Consider the following 16,764-nt stretch of genomic DNA (forward strand, 5'->3'; position numbering starts at 1 on the left):
ACCCACACTGTCTTTTGATGATTGTTTTGTTGTGTTTCTTTAGAAAAGGGTGTAACTTTCAGATGTGTATAAAGGAGTATGTTGAATCTGAGTTTCCTGAGAAGATGTCATAACTTTTCCCTTGCAAGCAATAAACGGACAAAGACAACTTTTATTTCAGAGACTTTATTTCTCCTTTCCCGATTGACATAGAAAATCTTCCATCACACTTGTCACTGCCGTGCCAGAGATCTTGGCCTTGCTGTGAAAACCTCCATTATTGCTTCATGTCAGGCAGTTAAATTACAATAGACTTTAACGCAGTCCAGATATCACAACAGCACAATCGTCTAATTCAGGTTTACAAAATTACAGCATGTTAATTATTAGGCTATTAAACTAGTAGAGGCCTAATGTCTTTGATAAAATGGAAGAGCTCAGGATGGATGAGATTATTTGCCAATACCTGTGCTATCATGGATGAATTACTGATGGGGCGCAAAGTATCAGGGGCCCCCTTGATCTTCACATCCAAAATGTCACTCAAAGAAACTCGTACTAACAAATAAACAAGCATTAAATACAAAGAGACACAAAACCGCTGCAAAGGGACCACAAACAGACTCAACGACAATAAAAAGGGGGAAAAAGGCCACCAAAAGACACAAAACCACAATAATACCAAAAAAACGAGTCACAGAGAAATCTTCTGTTGCAATACTTTATTCACATCTACAAGTCAGAAACAACACTGGCAGTTGTGTAATTTAAATAGAGAGAAGTAGTCTGGTGTTAAATTCAGCAGACTGGGAATACATATGTTGCCTTAGTTTAGCTTTATATAAACATACAAAGATTTCTTGTTGTCCAGTTTCTTTCAACCAGCCTCCACAAAGAAGAGTGAGGTAGAGATAATAGGTATAAACTATATAACACTGAAAAAATAGTCAGTCGAGGACTCTTGGGTTGATCAAGGCACGTGTACACACAGTATATACAGATGGCTGAGGTTTGAGCAGCTGCACAAAGCGACATGAACGGGCAGGAAAACTACATTCCCATATAATGGAAAAATCCTTTTTTCCTATATAATTGTTTACATGCAAACAGTAACAATTGCACACAATGACTTTTGCACTTGACACGAAAAACACTAATTGTTAAAGACACAATCTAGGTGATGAGATTCCCCGTTTAAATAAGTATTAGTATTTGTACGTCTCGATTAACAAAGTGATTCAGTCATTAAGCATATTCTCTATTATTTTGCATCAGATTTGTCAGTAGCAGAAGACGGGAAAAGGAGTGAATATTCTGGAGGAGCTTCATCCGATTGACACAGAAAGTCTGTGTTCATCATTGGTGCAAAAGACAGCTCGTTGTATGTAGGGGCAGTTGGGGATATGCTGAAGGGGGGAGGAGAAGTGGATGGGGCAGGTGGGGGTGGTGGAAATGTTGGGGCACTAGGCGGAGGATGAAGCACAGAAGATGTAGATGAAGATGAAAATGGATATCCATAAGGAGAATCCAATTGTGGCACTGGGTTATTGTAGCCCCTATTGATGTGTGCCGGCTGAGCAGGGTACACACCTGGTGGTCCAGCGTACGCCAGTGAGTTATTTTGGTACGCAGGTGGTGGTGCTGAATACCTTTGGGCTCCTGGGTATCCATAACTGCCTGAGTGTGGGGATACAGGATAGGGATCTATAGACACCGCAGGGGGAAGGAAGTCACTGTTGCTTGGGCCCCCAGCAGCTCCAGCTGGATAGGGACCCTCAGCACCACCAGGCTGACGGCCAGGAACGAGGTCTGGGGGAATAATGACCACTGGGAACGTTATCTCTGGATCGAAAGCAAAGCTGATGTCCAGATACGCCTGAGAAAAAAAAAAACATGACAGCCTAATGAGCAACCTGTGCTTTACTTCTAAAATCAAAGAGCAAGAAAACGTCTGACAGTCACAATGAATTTGGACAATCTTTTATCAATATGTATGGGTCATGAGTTTAACAAAACCAGTTCCAAAATTGCTTGGTCAATGTTGCATACCTTTAAATGGTATTCCACTGAGATAATGTCACAATTCTGGATGGTTGGCATCTGAACACGAGGAATCTGTATTGCACACCTGACATCCTTCTGTGTTTGGGATTTAATACCGTTGTCAACCACTTTGTGGATAACACTGCTCACATGTTTGGTACTGCTGTTGGCACGGTATACCACATTCTGGATTAAACTGAATTTGGGAATCATCTCACTGGATGAGGAATTGTTGATTTTTGCAACGATCGCCAGAGTTTCACCTATGAGGAAACCAAAGAAAATGTAATTAATTTTCATTTTACTCTAAATCAAATACCACAGTGTGCTCTAGTATGTGTATAAAATAAAGGCAGTTCATTAGTAAACATTAAATCATCCGAAAATGCTTCTTAAATTTCCATCAACTTTTCTTTTCACACTTTACTAAAACCACCACTGACAACAAACCATTACAAGTGTGAGCCATTATGCACACTACCAGGGCACTGGAATGGACACATCTAAACTGAATGCAGATGTTACTGATGTTATTATAAGTTACACAATAGCGTCTCCTGCAATTGCAGGTCAAAAAGACTGTACGGTGCATTCCATTTCTTTCTTGTTGACAAAAGCAATAAGTAGGATTAAACATTCCTGATCTATAATGTCAACAATATTCCAGTTTTATTAAAATAAGTTTGCTATTTTGCATGGAAAAATTATTTTCGGTATCTACCTTCAGCAGAAGATCTCCTTCCGTGATTTGAACCTACCACATTTGAAGAGAAATGTATACCTGGGGCATAAGCACTCTTGTCAACAATGACATCCATTTGTACATGTCCTTTTGAGAAAAGCCCCATCTCTTTCTTTGTTGAACCAACTTGGCGTGACTAGAATGCAATAAAAAGGGAAAAGAATTACTTTTGATCCACTCTCATTATTTAGACATTAGTGCCTGGGTTAAATATTTCAGTTATAGAGCCGGGCAAAATACCCCGCTCCACTGCACCTGTTTTCACTCGAACCACTTCGACGGAAGAAATAGTATATATGGAAGTTGTCTGCGACAATGTCTGTAAATTATACAAAATAACTGGCACACTGTTTTTGTTGTTGTTTTTCTTTAATGGAATTTGAGCAGCACAAATTGATATGTAAGACCTGATGGGTCTTTTTTCACAGCAGATGTTTTGACTTGGGAATGGCCCATGTGGAGCAAATACCGTTTATTGTGGCTCTGTGTATGCCAAACCAGAAAGTGAGCATGTACAACTGACACCTCAAAATGTATTGTAAACATCAATAATATTGTTGTTATTAATAACAACAATAACTGTGCTTTTAAAATGTTACTTAAAATGTCTGCTGTGGAAAAAACTAATTATGATGTGGTTTAGGAAAACTGTATACCACCTTTCTTTTTTCATTTTCAATGGTCCATTTCTATTTTTTAGCTACACCACATGAGAAGTGCTGCATCCAAGAAAAGGTCTGGTGGCACCGACTGTAACTTTATATTACAATGTCTCGTGACTTATAGTAACAGAGATTTTTATGTTTCAATATTGTACACACCATCAGAGAATGAAGGTTTGGATAGGACTTGGAGACAAAACATATGTCCTTTTCTACTGTACGGTCCATCCTCCAACTCCTGGACAACTTGACTTCCAATTTGTAGACAATCTTTCCATACATTCCCTTGAAGGATGAAGGCATGCTTCTGTGATGGAAACCCAGCAGATTAATTTGATGTTATCTTAAGTGAATTAACATTAATAATCAGAATTGAATATTTTAACATCAATTAATAAAACATACAGGAGTAGGCTAGTTGGTCCTGTTTGTAAAAATTATTGACATTGTGAAAGTGCAAACATTGGATTTTGGTAAATGTTTTACCTTGGTGGTATGTTAAAGCTGAATTTGTAGACATGGATCCCTTGGGGAACAACAGTTTCTGAAAGAGAAAGGATACTTGTTACTATAGGAACCTGGACCCATTTCTCCTTCAAGGAAAATTATGGGGCACGTAAAACAGATTGAATAGACCACATAGAAAACATTTCTGTCATTGTTTTCAAAATAGTGTAAAAGATCTGAAATGTTACATGTTTGTCACATTGGGCGTTAATGGTAAACTTTTTTTAACTAATAATTTAATTAATATAACATAATTTGTTGGTTTACATTTGTTTTAATATGCTTTGAATTGAACAATATAAAATATATTAGCTAAATATCATTGAATCAACTGAGCAGATCTTAGATTCTTATTGTGGTTTTTCGTGTATTTTTTAGGTTAAATTCCCGATGTGACGTATGTGTCAGAACGATATTTATCTAATTTGTTTTATATCTGTTTGTTCAAGTACACAGTAGGTTCAATATAATAAAGGACATGTTCTGTAAGCATTATAATTCTTAAATGGGTAAATATTATCTTTAGCAACGAAAAACAAGCTTTTGAAATGTCTGATCGGTGTCAACCTGATACAGACATCTTCGAAATGTTGTTATGGAAACACTAAGTCACATGACCTGTCACATGACCCACGAAGATGTTCAGTAGGTGTCACTTAGGGACTTCACGAGTTAAAATCAAGGATAAAGCTGTATAAGGAACTTTCCAGAATATTTAAAAGACGTGTGACACTTGTGTCACAGTGGGTCCTTGTGGGTTAGTAGTAATTAATATGGTGGTGGAAAGTAAAACTTGCACTTTATTACATTTGAATACTTCTAACCCACTTCACTTCATTTCAATGCTGTACAATCTGTCATCTGGATTACTGTAAGAGCTGCACTTTAATTATTAGTGTCACAGTTATTATTCAACTAAAGTAGGCACTGCAGCCCTCCAACTTCTGAACTGCTTAGTCAACTTAACTAACTTTTTTCCCCCAGCTAAAGGCGATGCACATTTTGACTGACCGTGCCATATACGTCACTGGGCACAAAACAAGGGTAGGGGGATCGGTGGTATAGCAGGCCTACACCATGCCAGTCCGTAATAACAGTGTTACGGCATGCATAACTAACGAGAAGTCTGCAGCTTACCCGTTGAGTTCTCTGGGATCAGAAACTGCTTCAGTTTGAAATATCTCTTGTGTGCATGGGATGTATGGGTGCGGTCGCCGCTCTTTTTCGTCCAGCGTACATCAGCGTCTCCTTTGGCTTTTACAATCAGGCCCTCAACTGTGGTCACCTTCAATAAGGCCAGCGTTACTTTTCCAGTGAGAGTGTCTCCCTCCGAAAACGTCTCATTCTCGTTCAGCGCGTCACAAGTTATCGTTAAGCTCTTAATTGCAGGCATTGTGAAGACTAAACTGGTGAAATAGATAATCAAACACAATCCAGCCACCTGCTCATTCTCAGACGCGTTCTTCAACGCGTGCTATTTTGCTAAAAGGGCACCCACCCACCCACCCATGGCGTCCGGACTGCTGAGGAAGACACGCCCTACGAATGTCTCCTCAAAGACCTCTACTGCCATCTGACGTACGAAGGAGAGACTGTGGGCTCATACTCAAGTGCACGTAAAAAAAAAGAATGGCACCGAAACCAAGCCCCCTGGAGGTCAAGCACAGGTACATGGAGTCTACAAACATAGCCTCCTGTGTACTGTCTGTGGTTGAAGTTTGGAATACAGTCCGGACATGTTCAAATGGTCCATCATAATGTTGTGTGTGTGCGTGTGTGTGTGTGTGCGTGTGTTGGTGCTTTTCCTAAATACCTAATGTAGCTTCCAATGGTGTTGCCGCCGTTTGGATGGCAATAGGCTAATCTCTGGTGTGTTGTACACAGAAGGCGCTATGGAGACAGTTACCGTGCCAGTGTGGTGTGGTGAGTGTGCTTAGGGGAGGAGGAGGAGGTGAAGTCAGGACCTCACAAGACAACCAAATGCGACGAATGTCCGAAAACAAAGCGACCAACAACAGAAATGTGAACAAAGAAAAGGAAGACAGTGAACTGAAAGGTTCATTTCACATTGGCACAGGTTAGTTCCTGAGTAGCGTCGTGCTGCTGCTTCGTGTGTTTCTTCCCTTTTCTTCCTCTATGGTGTTGTGTATGTTTGGCATTTAAAGTTACAAACCAAAACTAGTCTTCCACATTTCAATTTCGGCTTTAAAAAAAAGTAAGATTCTAACTCTTCACCTCATTTTGTTCGTACAATCATAAATAGTTTTGACCCCCCCCCCCCCCCCCCCCCCCAAAAAAAAAGTAATTTAATTATTGCCTACGTTTATTAGCAGAAAGCTAAACTATACACCATATTTCTTTTGTAAATCAGTAAACTATTTGTTTTCAGGAGAGGGACAATAAATTATATCTCCAAGTAGCAAGCTTGTGGTGAGGCCTTTGAGTTCTCTTGTCAAGTCTTTTAAGGTCTGGCTGTCTGGTCTGGCCAGCAAAAATGTTTCTATTCTAATGGTTTTATTGCTCCAATTAGTGAATGCACAGGTAGCAAATCATGGCTATAGCTTAATTGCAAATCATTTATGAGATGGAAACATATGAGTAAGTGTGGCACACATGAAATAAATTAAAAGTCATGAAAGTGAGCAAATCAAATCCTGCTTTGGGCCCTCATTAAGCTGACAGCCATGCATGCTTTAAAACTCACCTAGACAGATGAAAGTGTCTGATAACATTTGTGGAGGGCAATCTATATACACAAAGACCTCATTGTTTCTGTTTGGTTTGTTTGTCTGCTGTATCTTATTTTATTTATGGATTTCTTTTTTGTTGTTGCTTGCTTTGTGAAGTTTCTTTGAAAGTTCTCTATTTCTTCACTATTGGGCAGTCAATATATATTTGTAAATGTTGTGTTGAGTTGCACACTAGGTAAAAGGAAGCACTATTATACAAAAAACATGTTCTTTTGTGATTGATCTATTAATGGCAAAGACTTAAATCACATCCCTCAGTAGAAGCTCATTAATCTATGTTGTGTATATGCCCCTAGTTGGATAGGTTGTATCACTGCATTGGGAAAAAGGGGGCCTTGGTCAAGTCCAGTCTTTATTAAGATTAATGAACAGCTTGACATTTTTAGTCCTCTGTCTGAATCGATAATTTTAATACTCATGAGGGCCAATTGGGATCTACGCTTGTGGAACACACACTGTGGCCACAGGGCGCATGTTAAATGTCCAAGTGGTAATCAATGGAAAGAAATTAGCTATTGATCCCTTATAGTTTTGTAATAGGTTATCTATTGGTTTGCTCTTTCGGAAAATTCCAATAGCAGTCGGATGGAATTGTGCTGGTAATATTCCTGTAGGGTGTGTGCATGCGCGTGCATTCACATACAGCCAGCTGCCTATGTGTGTGCAGGCTGCAGGGTCACGTTCCAATTAGCACAGAGGGCAGATTGTAAATAAACATGTTGAGGAGAATATTGGTGATCTGCATCACATCCACGTTTACTACAAATAAGGCTGGGAAATTCAGAAACCAATTGGTTTAATGCTGAACACTATTTTGAATCATAATGTATGTAGAACCACATATTTCATACACTAGTGACCGATTATGTCTGCAGCATCATTTGAGCATCTAAAAATATGTGTGTGGGGGTGTACAGTATGTAGGTGATACAAAACTACTGCCGTATAAATATCTGTTAAGGTCAGGAACTGTAGTTCCTAACTTTAGTTCTAACCTGAGAAAATGTCTTGTTTATGAATAAAGCAAAGTTAAGTTTACTTTTCACATGTTGCTAAAACACCTCCCTCTCCTTTGTCTGTGCTCTTAGGACATACAGTGTGAAATGGATATGGACCTGCATTGCTGGGGCAGTGGGGAGCTTGGCCAGACTGGACATGGCAGTCCAGGGCACCTTGGTCCAGAAGAAGCTCATCTGAGAGAGTTCACAAAGGCAAGGCTGGGCAGAGTGAAGCTCCTGGCATGCGGATCCAGTCATTCCATTGTGGTCACAGGTACAGATCCTAGTTTCCTTGTGTGCTGTTTGTTGTGGATGTGTAAAAAACATTTCCTGATTTAGTATGTTCATGCATTATTTAAACTTGGGTAGTAAACATGATTCATGTGTGTGTTAGATTGTTGTCTTTTGCAAGTCTTATGAGGGGAAAGCATGTATTTTGTCATTGATCCATTAGAGAGGAAACATTGTTTATAAGATTCATATGTCTTTGATTCTCACGTTGATGTTTTTTATTCACTGTCAATTTGTCATGATACAATCTATAACGCATCTTCAAACATCGAGTTGTCTGATGTTTTGGTAAATGTATTGTTATGTCAGGTAGGTCTTGCAGTATTGGAAGTTATTGGGACAAGATACAATTAACAGTTTGCTTGAATGCCACGGCTTTCCAGTGAGGCGCGAGAATGTCTCCAGAACAATTGGCTACGGGAGACATTTCATCCAAAGATGTGGAAGCAACCAAGCCCATAGACTCCCATTAGCAACCACCATACATTATGTCTGACATTTGATGGACATGTTTGTCCAAACTACCTCTCAGTACCATGAGAGTGTAGAGTGCAACAGGGTCTAAATGATTATCTGGTGGTGCAGTAAAAGAAGTATTCTTTAGAGGTTTCAAAGACACTTAATGTCATATGCGTAGGGTTAACACACAACATGAAGTGTCTTCCTCCCTGCCCATGAGGTAATACTGGCCTACTTATTTGCCAATTTGATAGAAACCCTGATGACAGAAAGGAAGGAGGATCCTTTAGTACATTAGCTGGCAGTACTCATACATCAGTAGTCAAGATAAGTCTTATAGATCACCTCAACACCGGGATCCTATACCTCTACCATCATTACAGGGAAAAGGGTGACATTTTTGATTGATTAAAATGGTGCAGGCTAGCTTAGGCTAAATCATGTTAAGTGATGTGACATTGCAGTTTCACATATCATATTTCTGTCAAGACAATGATGGTGGAAGGCATTGTCAAGGCATGATATCTGACAACAGCAGACATCTGGGGGGGCCGGATGAGATTTATGGGAAGGTTTTAGTGGTCTGAGGGAGATGAGAGTAAAAAGTGGTCCTTTTTTGTGCATTGACACTTCCAGAGTGACTGTAAATTTTGCTCCAGTGCTGTTGGGAATTGGAGACATTTACACATCCTGACAAATTGCCTGCTGTAAAAGTATTTACTGGTCATGTCCTGCTTTTATTTGTGGCAAGCCCGCAAACACAGAAACAGAAAAACGTACCCACAGAATATTTATGTGACACACGTTTATGTGACGTACCTGAGCTCTAGCACAACATATGTCATAATAGTGTCATGTTGAGAGTACTGGTCTGCTGTTAATGTTTTAATAGAGGTGGTCTTGAGTAGGTCATAATGGTTTTATACCAGCCACATTGTCTCTGATCTCAGGAAAGGCTTGTTTATGGAAAAATAGCTTGCAGGAGAAAGAACAACAACCATTTTGTAAATCATTGTGTAAACTGTTTAAAGGCTGTCACCTCAGAAATGATCACCAAACAAAATTAACAATCAACGGTAAATGAGACAAAGTCATGACAAACTTGCACAGTGCGTGAATATTAGATGTTTCGTGTGGTTTTGTATTTGTGATTGCACAATTAATGTAGCAAAGAAGCTGGTGTTTTGGATGACCCATTTTGAAATCATGACCATTTATCTAAGATAACACTTATTGATTGATACATGTAATTAGATTCATTAAATAAGACCTTAAAACCTTGGATAAGGGTTTGAATGATTACCTTTGAGTAAACTTAGTTTCCCGTTGACTTTTATGTCCATGTATAAATAATGCTCCACATTTGAGAAAAAGCATTATAAATTGTTGCCACTCGGTGGCACTATTAGACTGCCAATAAGACGAGTAGCAGAGGAGTGTGGGTGGGGGCAGGTGGGAGGAGGGCGGCCCACACTTACCTCACACTCAGACAGAGCTATAATTTACTAATAGTGTGGGAGCCGCCATTGCTGTTATCTTTTAATAGATTTGTACGGGGGAAAGCAGGTGCCTGTTGTTAATGTGTCCAATTGCCCAAGTTGCCTACAGAATTTAGGGCATCCATCACTGTCGTCGGCGGTGACACCCTGTCGTTCTACTTCACGCGGCGGGCCGGCCGAGCTGGGGCTGGTAACAGATGAGGCTTCTCTCTCCTCCAGACGCCCACAGTCACACAGAGAGGACCGCCATACGTGCTTGCACATGCATACACACAAAAACACACAGAGCTATACAACAGTCTTAGAGGGCAAACTGAACTTATACCATTACTATACAAAATGCATATATTTATAGTGTATGCATTAAAAAGATGTTGTGAAAAAAACAGGCACCTACCTGATGATGGTGATGGTACATTGATATTGAATCAATAAAAGGAATAAATGAGCTACGTTGGAGAGTGAAAAGTGGCATAAAAAATAAATAAATCTCTGTAAACTTTGCCCCCCAATGCTTTGAATTCTTGACCTTTCAGCTGCACCCTTGAGCTTAGCCAGGGGCACCACGTTGCTTGCAGGTTTGCCCTCCGCCCTGCAAAACACGCCGTGCAGCTGTGTTTCTTTAGACCCGGGCTGAGAGTTGGAGGGTATACAGAGGTGCCTGCTAATACCTTGTTAGGGCTGTTTCAGTTGCTCGGTCTCAGTGAGGTCAGTGTCAGTACTGTTTTAGTTCGAGGTCCTTGATCTGCTGGATGTTGGATGAAGCCACGGACTGATGTGCTGGCCGTTTGTGACCTACCTTGATTTTATACAGGAGGCATCACTCCTGTCAGTCCCATGGTCTGTTAGAAGTGAGATGTCTTTGGTCAGACGTGGTTACTTTGATTAAGGTCCTTGAATTTTGTGAGCAAATACTAAATTATCTTGTCTTTAAGTTTAAGTTTTTATTTCTAAGATTGTGCACAATTATGACGGTAGACAGAAAAGCAGTCGTGTGTCCCAAAAATGACTGAAGGTGGACTGAGCTGGGGGCTTAGGTTATTCCTTTTGTTTTCTTCTCCTTTCTTTTCATGAGTTATGAACCTTGGTTAGGCGTTGGTGTCAGGCATTAAACAGCATATGAGGGCTATGACCCAGCTTCCTAACCCTCTCTTCCTCTCTGACATCTCTTTCAACATAAAGCAGAACCCTCCCTCTCAACGTAATTGTAACCATCATGTTACTTTTGCACGGTTTTTCCAGTGTCTCCCTCTGCATGCTGTTGTTAAGCATTGATAAGCATTGTTCCATTTATGAGTTAAGCATTCCTCAGATGCTCCCCTCATTCTTCAGATGTGAACAGAGTTCTTTCCGTAACCTAAAACTACTTAATAATATAAATTGCAGTACTGCAATGACATCATGCACCTGTTAGTGATAAAGAACACAGTCTGGAATTCTTTAAGTGCATACTATTATACCATTGTCAGTAAAAGCAAGTATCGATACATCCTCTGTTCTTCAACTTATCATAAAAAGCCTTCTGGCAAACATGGAGACACATATAGCTCTGCCTATTCAGTTTAATGATGTCCATTAAAATAGATTACAGAAGGCATAGTTTGCTCTGATTTACTTGGTCTTGAAATCCAATCCTGACATTTTTTTACAAATAAAAATAAAATCCTCCAAAATAACAGGAATGGACAATTGACCTGCCATCTAACCGATCCTCTTTTGCATTCAGGGCACAGTTTCATCTCTGCGGAATCAAAAGTGTAGAACAAGTGAGGCAGAGAGATGTAGGCAGTGAGATACAGATGGAGACACAGACAGTCACAATGGCAGAAAGAATCCTCAAGGTGCACACATGACTCTCCCTTTCAAATCACCAGGGCCAGGTTCTGCCTTGAGGATAGGGTTCATGCAGACTGGAGTGGCTACTTCTGTAAATGTGTAATTCACTTGGACTGCCAGGAAACTGGCTTGTTAATATGGAGACCCATTTTCTCATTCTCTCTTGCTTCCTGTCTTTCTTTCAAGCCATCTATGCCTGTAGGCAAATACACCTTCACCTATGTATTTTATTGTCTTGTTTAATGTGTGTCAAAGAGTGCAAGTCTCCGAATAATTCTTGAAAAGTATTGGCCATGACAACTCCAATATGTCTGCTTTGGACCCAGCACAGAGGGGTGCTTTAGTAATAATTTGCTGTTTAGCTGTGTTGATGTTTTTCTACTATTTCCCAGTTGGGTGAACGAGTTGGAAAAGGGGGAGAGGGGAAAAAAATAACCCCTGTCCTTGTTTCTTGCCCTCTCTCTCACTCACTGTTATTTCTCTATTTTCTTTTTCTATCTCGCTTTCTCCCTTGATCTCTGTGCTAATTTGTTTGAGCGTTTAGTTTTGCACTCGGTTGCTTTTTAAGATTAATGGTAGGACAGAAGTGTTTATGTTGCTGTAAAATGGACGTAACTCTCTCGGCGTAGCATGGAGCACTTGAACTATGTATTTCACCGTCCTCTTGAAGACAAACGTTATGCAGAACAAAAGACGGGGGAAAGTCTTGCCAATTAGCAGCTAATGAGACAAGCTTGTGAGGATATCCAAATCCTCAACGTGTTAACGTTTACGACACAACCCCCCTCCCCCCTCCGCCACACACAAACACACACACCTTCTTCAACTTGCGCCTCCCCCATCTGCCCTTGCACCCAGCCTCTTGTAAGGCGGCGAGGGCACCTCTGAGGCCCTCTGTGTGATTATTCACACATGGCTGTGGCCGTGGTGCTTTGAGCGGCAAATGGGAGGGGAAGAAAGAAATGCCTTTACGTATGGCTAATGTACAAATGCTTAACTGACACATGGCCAAGGCTCTCTTCTTATTTTCTTTATTTCATTTTTCCTTTTTAACTCCCTGCCCACCCACGCCACGCACCAACTAAACCCCATCTTCTATAGATAGATAGATTGATCCAATGAGGCACTCTGTCCCTCGCCATCCGTTCTCAATTTTCCTTAATATAGTAAAGCCAGGAATTGGGTGGATTGGTTGTGGTTGGGAGGCTGGTAAGGGAAACACATTTGATAAGTGAAAAATAATATGCCAAGAGGAAAAAAACAGTCATCCCAGTTGCCTTTGACATGCTTTTTATCAGATATGTCTGTGTTGGAAGTGAAAATAAAATCTGCTTTTGTAATATAGATCTTTGGACAGCCTTGAATGATTTGCCACTACTCTTTTCCGGCCTCATTTTCTCCAGAGCGTGTATTGGGAGTGTATTTGGAATCTCAGTAGGGAAAATCAAATGTGAGTTGGCCTGGAAGTGTTGCAGTAAACAGTGAGAAAAAGCAAACACAGGCCAGATCAGGGAATATCATGCAAAGCAATGTTTGTACTAAAAAAGAAGTGTGTAATGGAACAGCACATATTCCACTTTCCAAAGGGACTTCTAATTGAGTCTGTGCTTCATTACTAGTTTTTTCATAGAGAAATGGACAGCTCATGTTATTATGAAAACGGAGCAATAGACATTTTAATGGACGCCATTGTGATTATTGCGATACAGCGCTCACATTATTTGGCAGCACATGACTGCTTTATTGCTGTTGCTTTTTCTTAAATTGCATTATTTTTCCATGGAGGTAGCAGGGAGTAGCAACCTTCACCCTGGCTGAAACAATTAAATGAAAAGCAGAGAATTGAAAGAGAGAGGTTTGGGAGCACAAAATAATCCAGGGCATTGCTTGATATGTTATTTGTCAGGGGCAGTACATTCGTGCATGTTAACTAACTGTGCCACTGGACTTGGCCCGCTCGTAATAGGGTACCAGCGCAAACATTTTCTCTGAGCGCTTTCTATTATTAATTCTGTCTGAACACATCCACAAATGAATAATGAAATAAATAATGAAAACGTTATATTACTTTTGGCAGCTGGGTCATTTCTCGTTTCCGGCTTTTTATGCTGCTTGTTTCCTACTAATTAACTTTCCAAGGAGTTGTCCTCCTTTTCACGAAATGAATTTCATCAAGATGGTAGTGGGTACACAGTCTCATGATAAGACAACAACCAGCGATACACACAAGTCCTTTACTGGTTGCTTGCCATTTAAGGAAATAAATGAAATATGTTTAGTTAAAGTTAGTTGCACACATATTTAAGCTGTTTAGTCAGGTGGATTAAAATAGAGCATTGCTAAAGTTTTAACCACTCTGTTAACAGACAGATTTAACTGCGGAGATTTTTAAGCCTTCGGCCTTGACCACGTGTACTAAACTTTTACATTACTGACCACTGAACCCCAGGATGACGTGTAATAGGCTTGCAACAGGAAGCGCTTCTAGCAGTGTCTCATTTGGCAAATCAAGGTTCCTCCCTCCTTTTTCCAGCGCCACCAACACTCATCTCCCCCCTTTCAGTTGCCTGCCCTATGCCCCGCACAATGCTGTTAAAGGCTTGTGTGCTGGGACAGAGGCTTGGCGATAAGTAGCCCTCATTTAATATGGATCTTAAAGAGGGCAGTAAACCCAGAGCCTCAGTAGAAGTCCCCCGCCATCCCTCTGGCATTGCTATATAGATGACCTCTCTCTCTCTCTCTGTCTCTCTCTCCCTCCCTCCCTCTCCCCGCCCCCCCTCATCATTAGAGTCATTGCAAACTCTTTCAAACTGCTCCTTCCTTCTCTCTGCGTTTTACTGTTAATTAGTTTGCTTTGTAAGGTTAGATATGCGGACGGAGCAACTTTGTGAGTGTTTGGCTGCCATCTGTGTGCATACGGCTCTAACTATGTACAGATGGTGTGTGCTTTCAGACAGGTTGCTTCTTGTGGGGAAAAAAAGAGACGGTTTTGGTTATTTTAACAAGATTTATGGCCATTCTCACAGGTAACTGTTTGAGCTGTAATGATGATTGTTAGTCAGCTGTCAAAAAAGGATAATTTAAGACCAGCGTAAGAAAGAAAAAGAGAATGTATATTTCCTAATTTCTACATCCTCAGTGATGAATCTTTTAGAAAATATTGAGAATTCCTGGGAAAGGTGCTTTGTAAATTTTTTAAACTGTGAAACATATTGAACCAATTTTGTCACGGCTACTTGAGAAAAGCTCACATAATTTGGACAACTTAAAATACCATTAGCCACTCAGTGAACCAGGTAAGTAGAGAAAAAGGCAGAGATTGACAAATAATTGCTCGACAAGGTCACCAAATTAGCAAACAAAATCTAACAAGGAGCTGCCTAAGTTATTTATGGGTTTGATTACCAGCACAGAAATGTCATATTTGAGTTCCTGTGAAGTTTACATTTTATTTTTAGTACAATACAAATAACAACAAATACATTACATACTTATTGTTTTAGAATTATAAAACGGTGCCAGCTTGCACAAAAGCATGGCTTTTAATAGCATACTCATTTCTGTCTTTTTTTTGCTAAGTTCTTGGCTTGCCTGCAAGGTGCCTCTTGCTGGTGGGAAACCTGCCCTTGTCAGTCGCAGTTCAGTGGTTAATGCTTTCTACTGGGCCTTGTGAATGACCCTCCCACAATTAAAAAAGGGTTAGCAAAATTATTTTTGGCCCCCTGCCACATACTTTATGTGACTTTGCAGTGGTCAGAGACCGATTGTGGGCTCACAGTCCCCAAAACGCAAGTTTTTCCTCTCAACCCAGCTCTGAAATTGCCCAGTGTAATTAGCAAATGAAAGGAAACTTAGGGAAAAGGAAGTCTTGCTGTAGATGAGGAAACAGAACACCGTGTTTGATTCTTTAGTTTAAGTTAAAAGTGAACACTCTTATTGTTCACAAAGTTGAACCTTATGCTTGCAGTTTTATCACTGTTATTTAAAGAGAGGATAGATCTGCATGTTTTAGATTTTTACTCAACGGGACTTGTGTCGAGTTATTACTACAAAATACTTATTTCACAGTTTTGTGAGTAAAATAAAAAAAGGACTAATTTAATTTGGGTATTCATAGCCAGTACGTTCTCTATAGGTCAATATGCCTGCTGCAGAAGGACATAAAATGCTTGCTCCTATGTATTTAAACTGAGCTAGAGATGAAAGTGAGAAGAGTACATGTATTTAGACAGAAAAAAGATGAGCATTTCAACAGTTTTGTCAAACGCCATCAAACAAAGGTTTATTAATGATTATAATTTGCTGTGCTGACACCTTTTTTCATGATGAAATGGAGTGTTGAGGCTGGGCTGAGAATTATTGCATTGCGGTGTCAGCGGTTATGGACTCAGTTAGTAGAGAATCTGTCATTTCATTAGATTTGCAACAACATTATTCATTAGCATGTATTGACGCATGTAACTCGGCGAGACAGGTCACAAATAACATGTATAGACATAGTATAGTATGCTACTCCGGGTTTTCCATGCACGATTGTTCAAACATACTGGGAAATTATAAAGGTGTGAATTTAATATTTCAAGATGCAGTACATCTCTAAAGATTGTTCCTTTTTTATTACTCATCTTGATTGAATCCACAAACATAAACCTTTTGTTAGTGTGAGTCATAACGCTGCTTACTAATGATTACAAATGAATACACCAATTTGAATATATGAAAAAACTAATTTGCCATGTACAGCATTGTTCAATGAAAAGAACCTTCTTTTGTCTTTTTTTTAAACCTCAAATCCTCCGCGTGAATGAAGAGGATCCACTACAAATGTCTGAGAAAAACGGCAAAAATACAGGGGGAAAAAAGATTGCTTTGTTCAAACCCCCCCCCCCCCCCCCCCCCCCCCCCCCCCCCTCTTTCCCACTCTCCCCAAGGTTCTATTAGAAAATAGATCCCAGGTGTTCGATAAGCCTGTAGTGGACATGACAGCAGTGCAATCAA

The 16,764-nt window shown here is 40.1% G+C and overlaps 2 protein-coding genes across 9 annotated transcripts in view; one reads left to right on the plus strand and one right to left on the minus strand.

The window, feature by feature from the left end:
- Positions 1 to 686: 686 nt before the first annotated feature.
- LOC117736683 (arrestin domain-containing protein 3-like) lies at positions 687 to 5,430 on the minus strand. 2 transcript variants are annotated; one of them, XM_034542179.1, is made up of 6 exons: positions 5,071 to 5,430; positions 3,913 to 3,970; positions 3,586 to 3,733; positions 2,804 to 2,900; positions 2,029 to 2,285; positions 687 to 1,855 (listed from the first exon to the last, which is right to left on the minus strand). In XM_034542179.1, exons 1-6 carry the CDS (start codon positions 5,324 to 5,326, stop codon positions 1,241 to 1,243), a joined length of 1,431 nt encoding a protein of 476 aa, XP_034398070.1. In that variant the 5' UTR covers positions 5,327 to 5,430; the 3' UTR covers positions 687 to 1,240. The 2 variants fall into 2 exon arrangements, with proteins under 2 accessions (XP_034398070.1, XP_034398069.1); XM_034542178.1 differs by having other exon boundaries at positions 2,744 to 2,900.
- A 191-nt stretch (positions 5,431 to 5,621) lies between these two features.
- LOC117736828 (ultraviolet-B receptor UVR8-like) overlaps positions 5,622 to 16,764 on the plus strand; it is a 276,608-nt gene continuing 265,465 nt past the window's right edge. For 6 of the 7 annotated variants that reach the window (XM_034542421.1, XM_034542417.1, XM_034542418.1 and 3 more), the window contains exons 1-2: positions 5,622 to 6,010; positions 7,772 to 7,955. In XM_034542421.1, coding sequence (XP_034398312.1) covers positions 7,787 to 7,955 — 169 coding nt within the window. In that variant the 5' untranslated portion in view covers positions 5,622 to 6,010; positions 7,772 to 7,786. Of the gene's footprint in view, positions 6,011 to 7,771; positions 7,956 to 16,764 lie in introns of those variants that run through there. The other variant, XM_034542422.1, reaches the window with a different exon arrangement.

Source organism: Cyclopterus lumpus, chromosome 9 (assembly GCF_009769545.1).
Source record: "Cyclopterus lumpus isolate fCycLum1 chromosome 9, fCycLum1.pri, whole genome shotgun sequence".
Lineage (NCBI taxonomy): Eukaryota > Metazoa > Chordata > Actinopteri > Perciformes > Cyclopteridae > Cyclopterus > Cyclopterus lumpus.

What these genes read in the sequence shown, in the direction of transcription:
- LOC117736683 (XM_034542178.1), bottom strand. Translation starts at nt 5,326, where the DNA reads ATGCCTGCAATTAAGAGCTTAACGATAACTTGTGACGCGCTGAACGAG. An exon ending in AGCTTTAACATACCACCAAG is followed by an intron (nt 3,734 to 3,912) that starts GTAAAACATTTA and finishes TTTCCATCACAG; the next exon opens with AAGCATGCCTTCATCCTTCA. An exon ending in AAGGAGATCTTCTGCTGAAG is followed by an intron (nt 2,286 to 2,743) that starts GTAGATACCGAA and finishes GTTTCCTCATAG; the next exon opens with GTGAAACTCTGGCGATCGTT.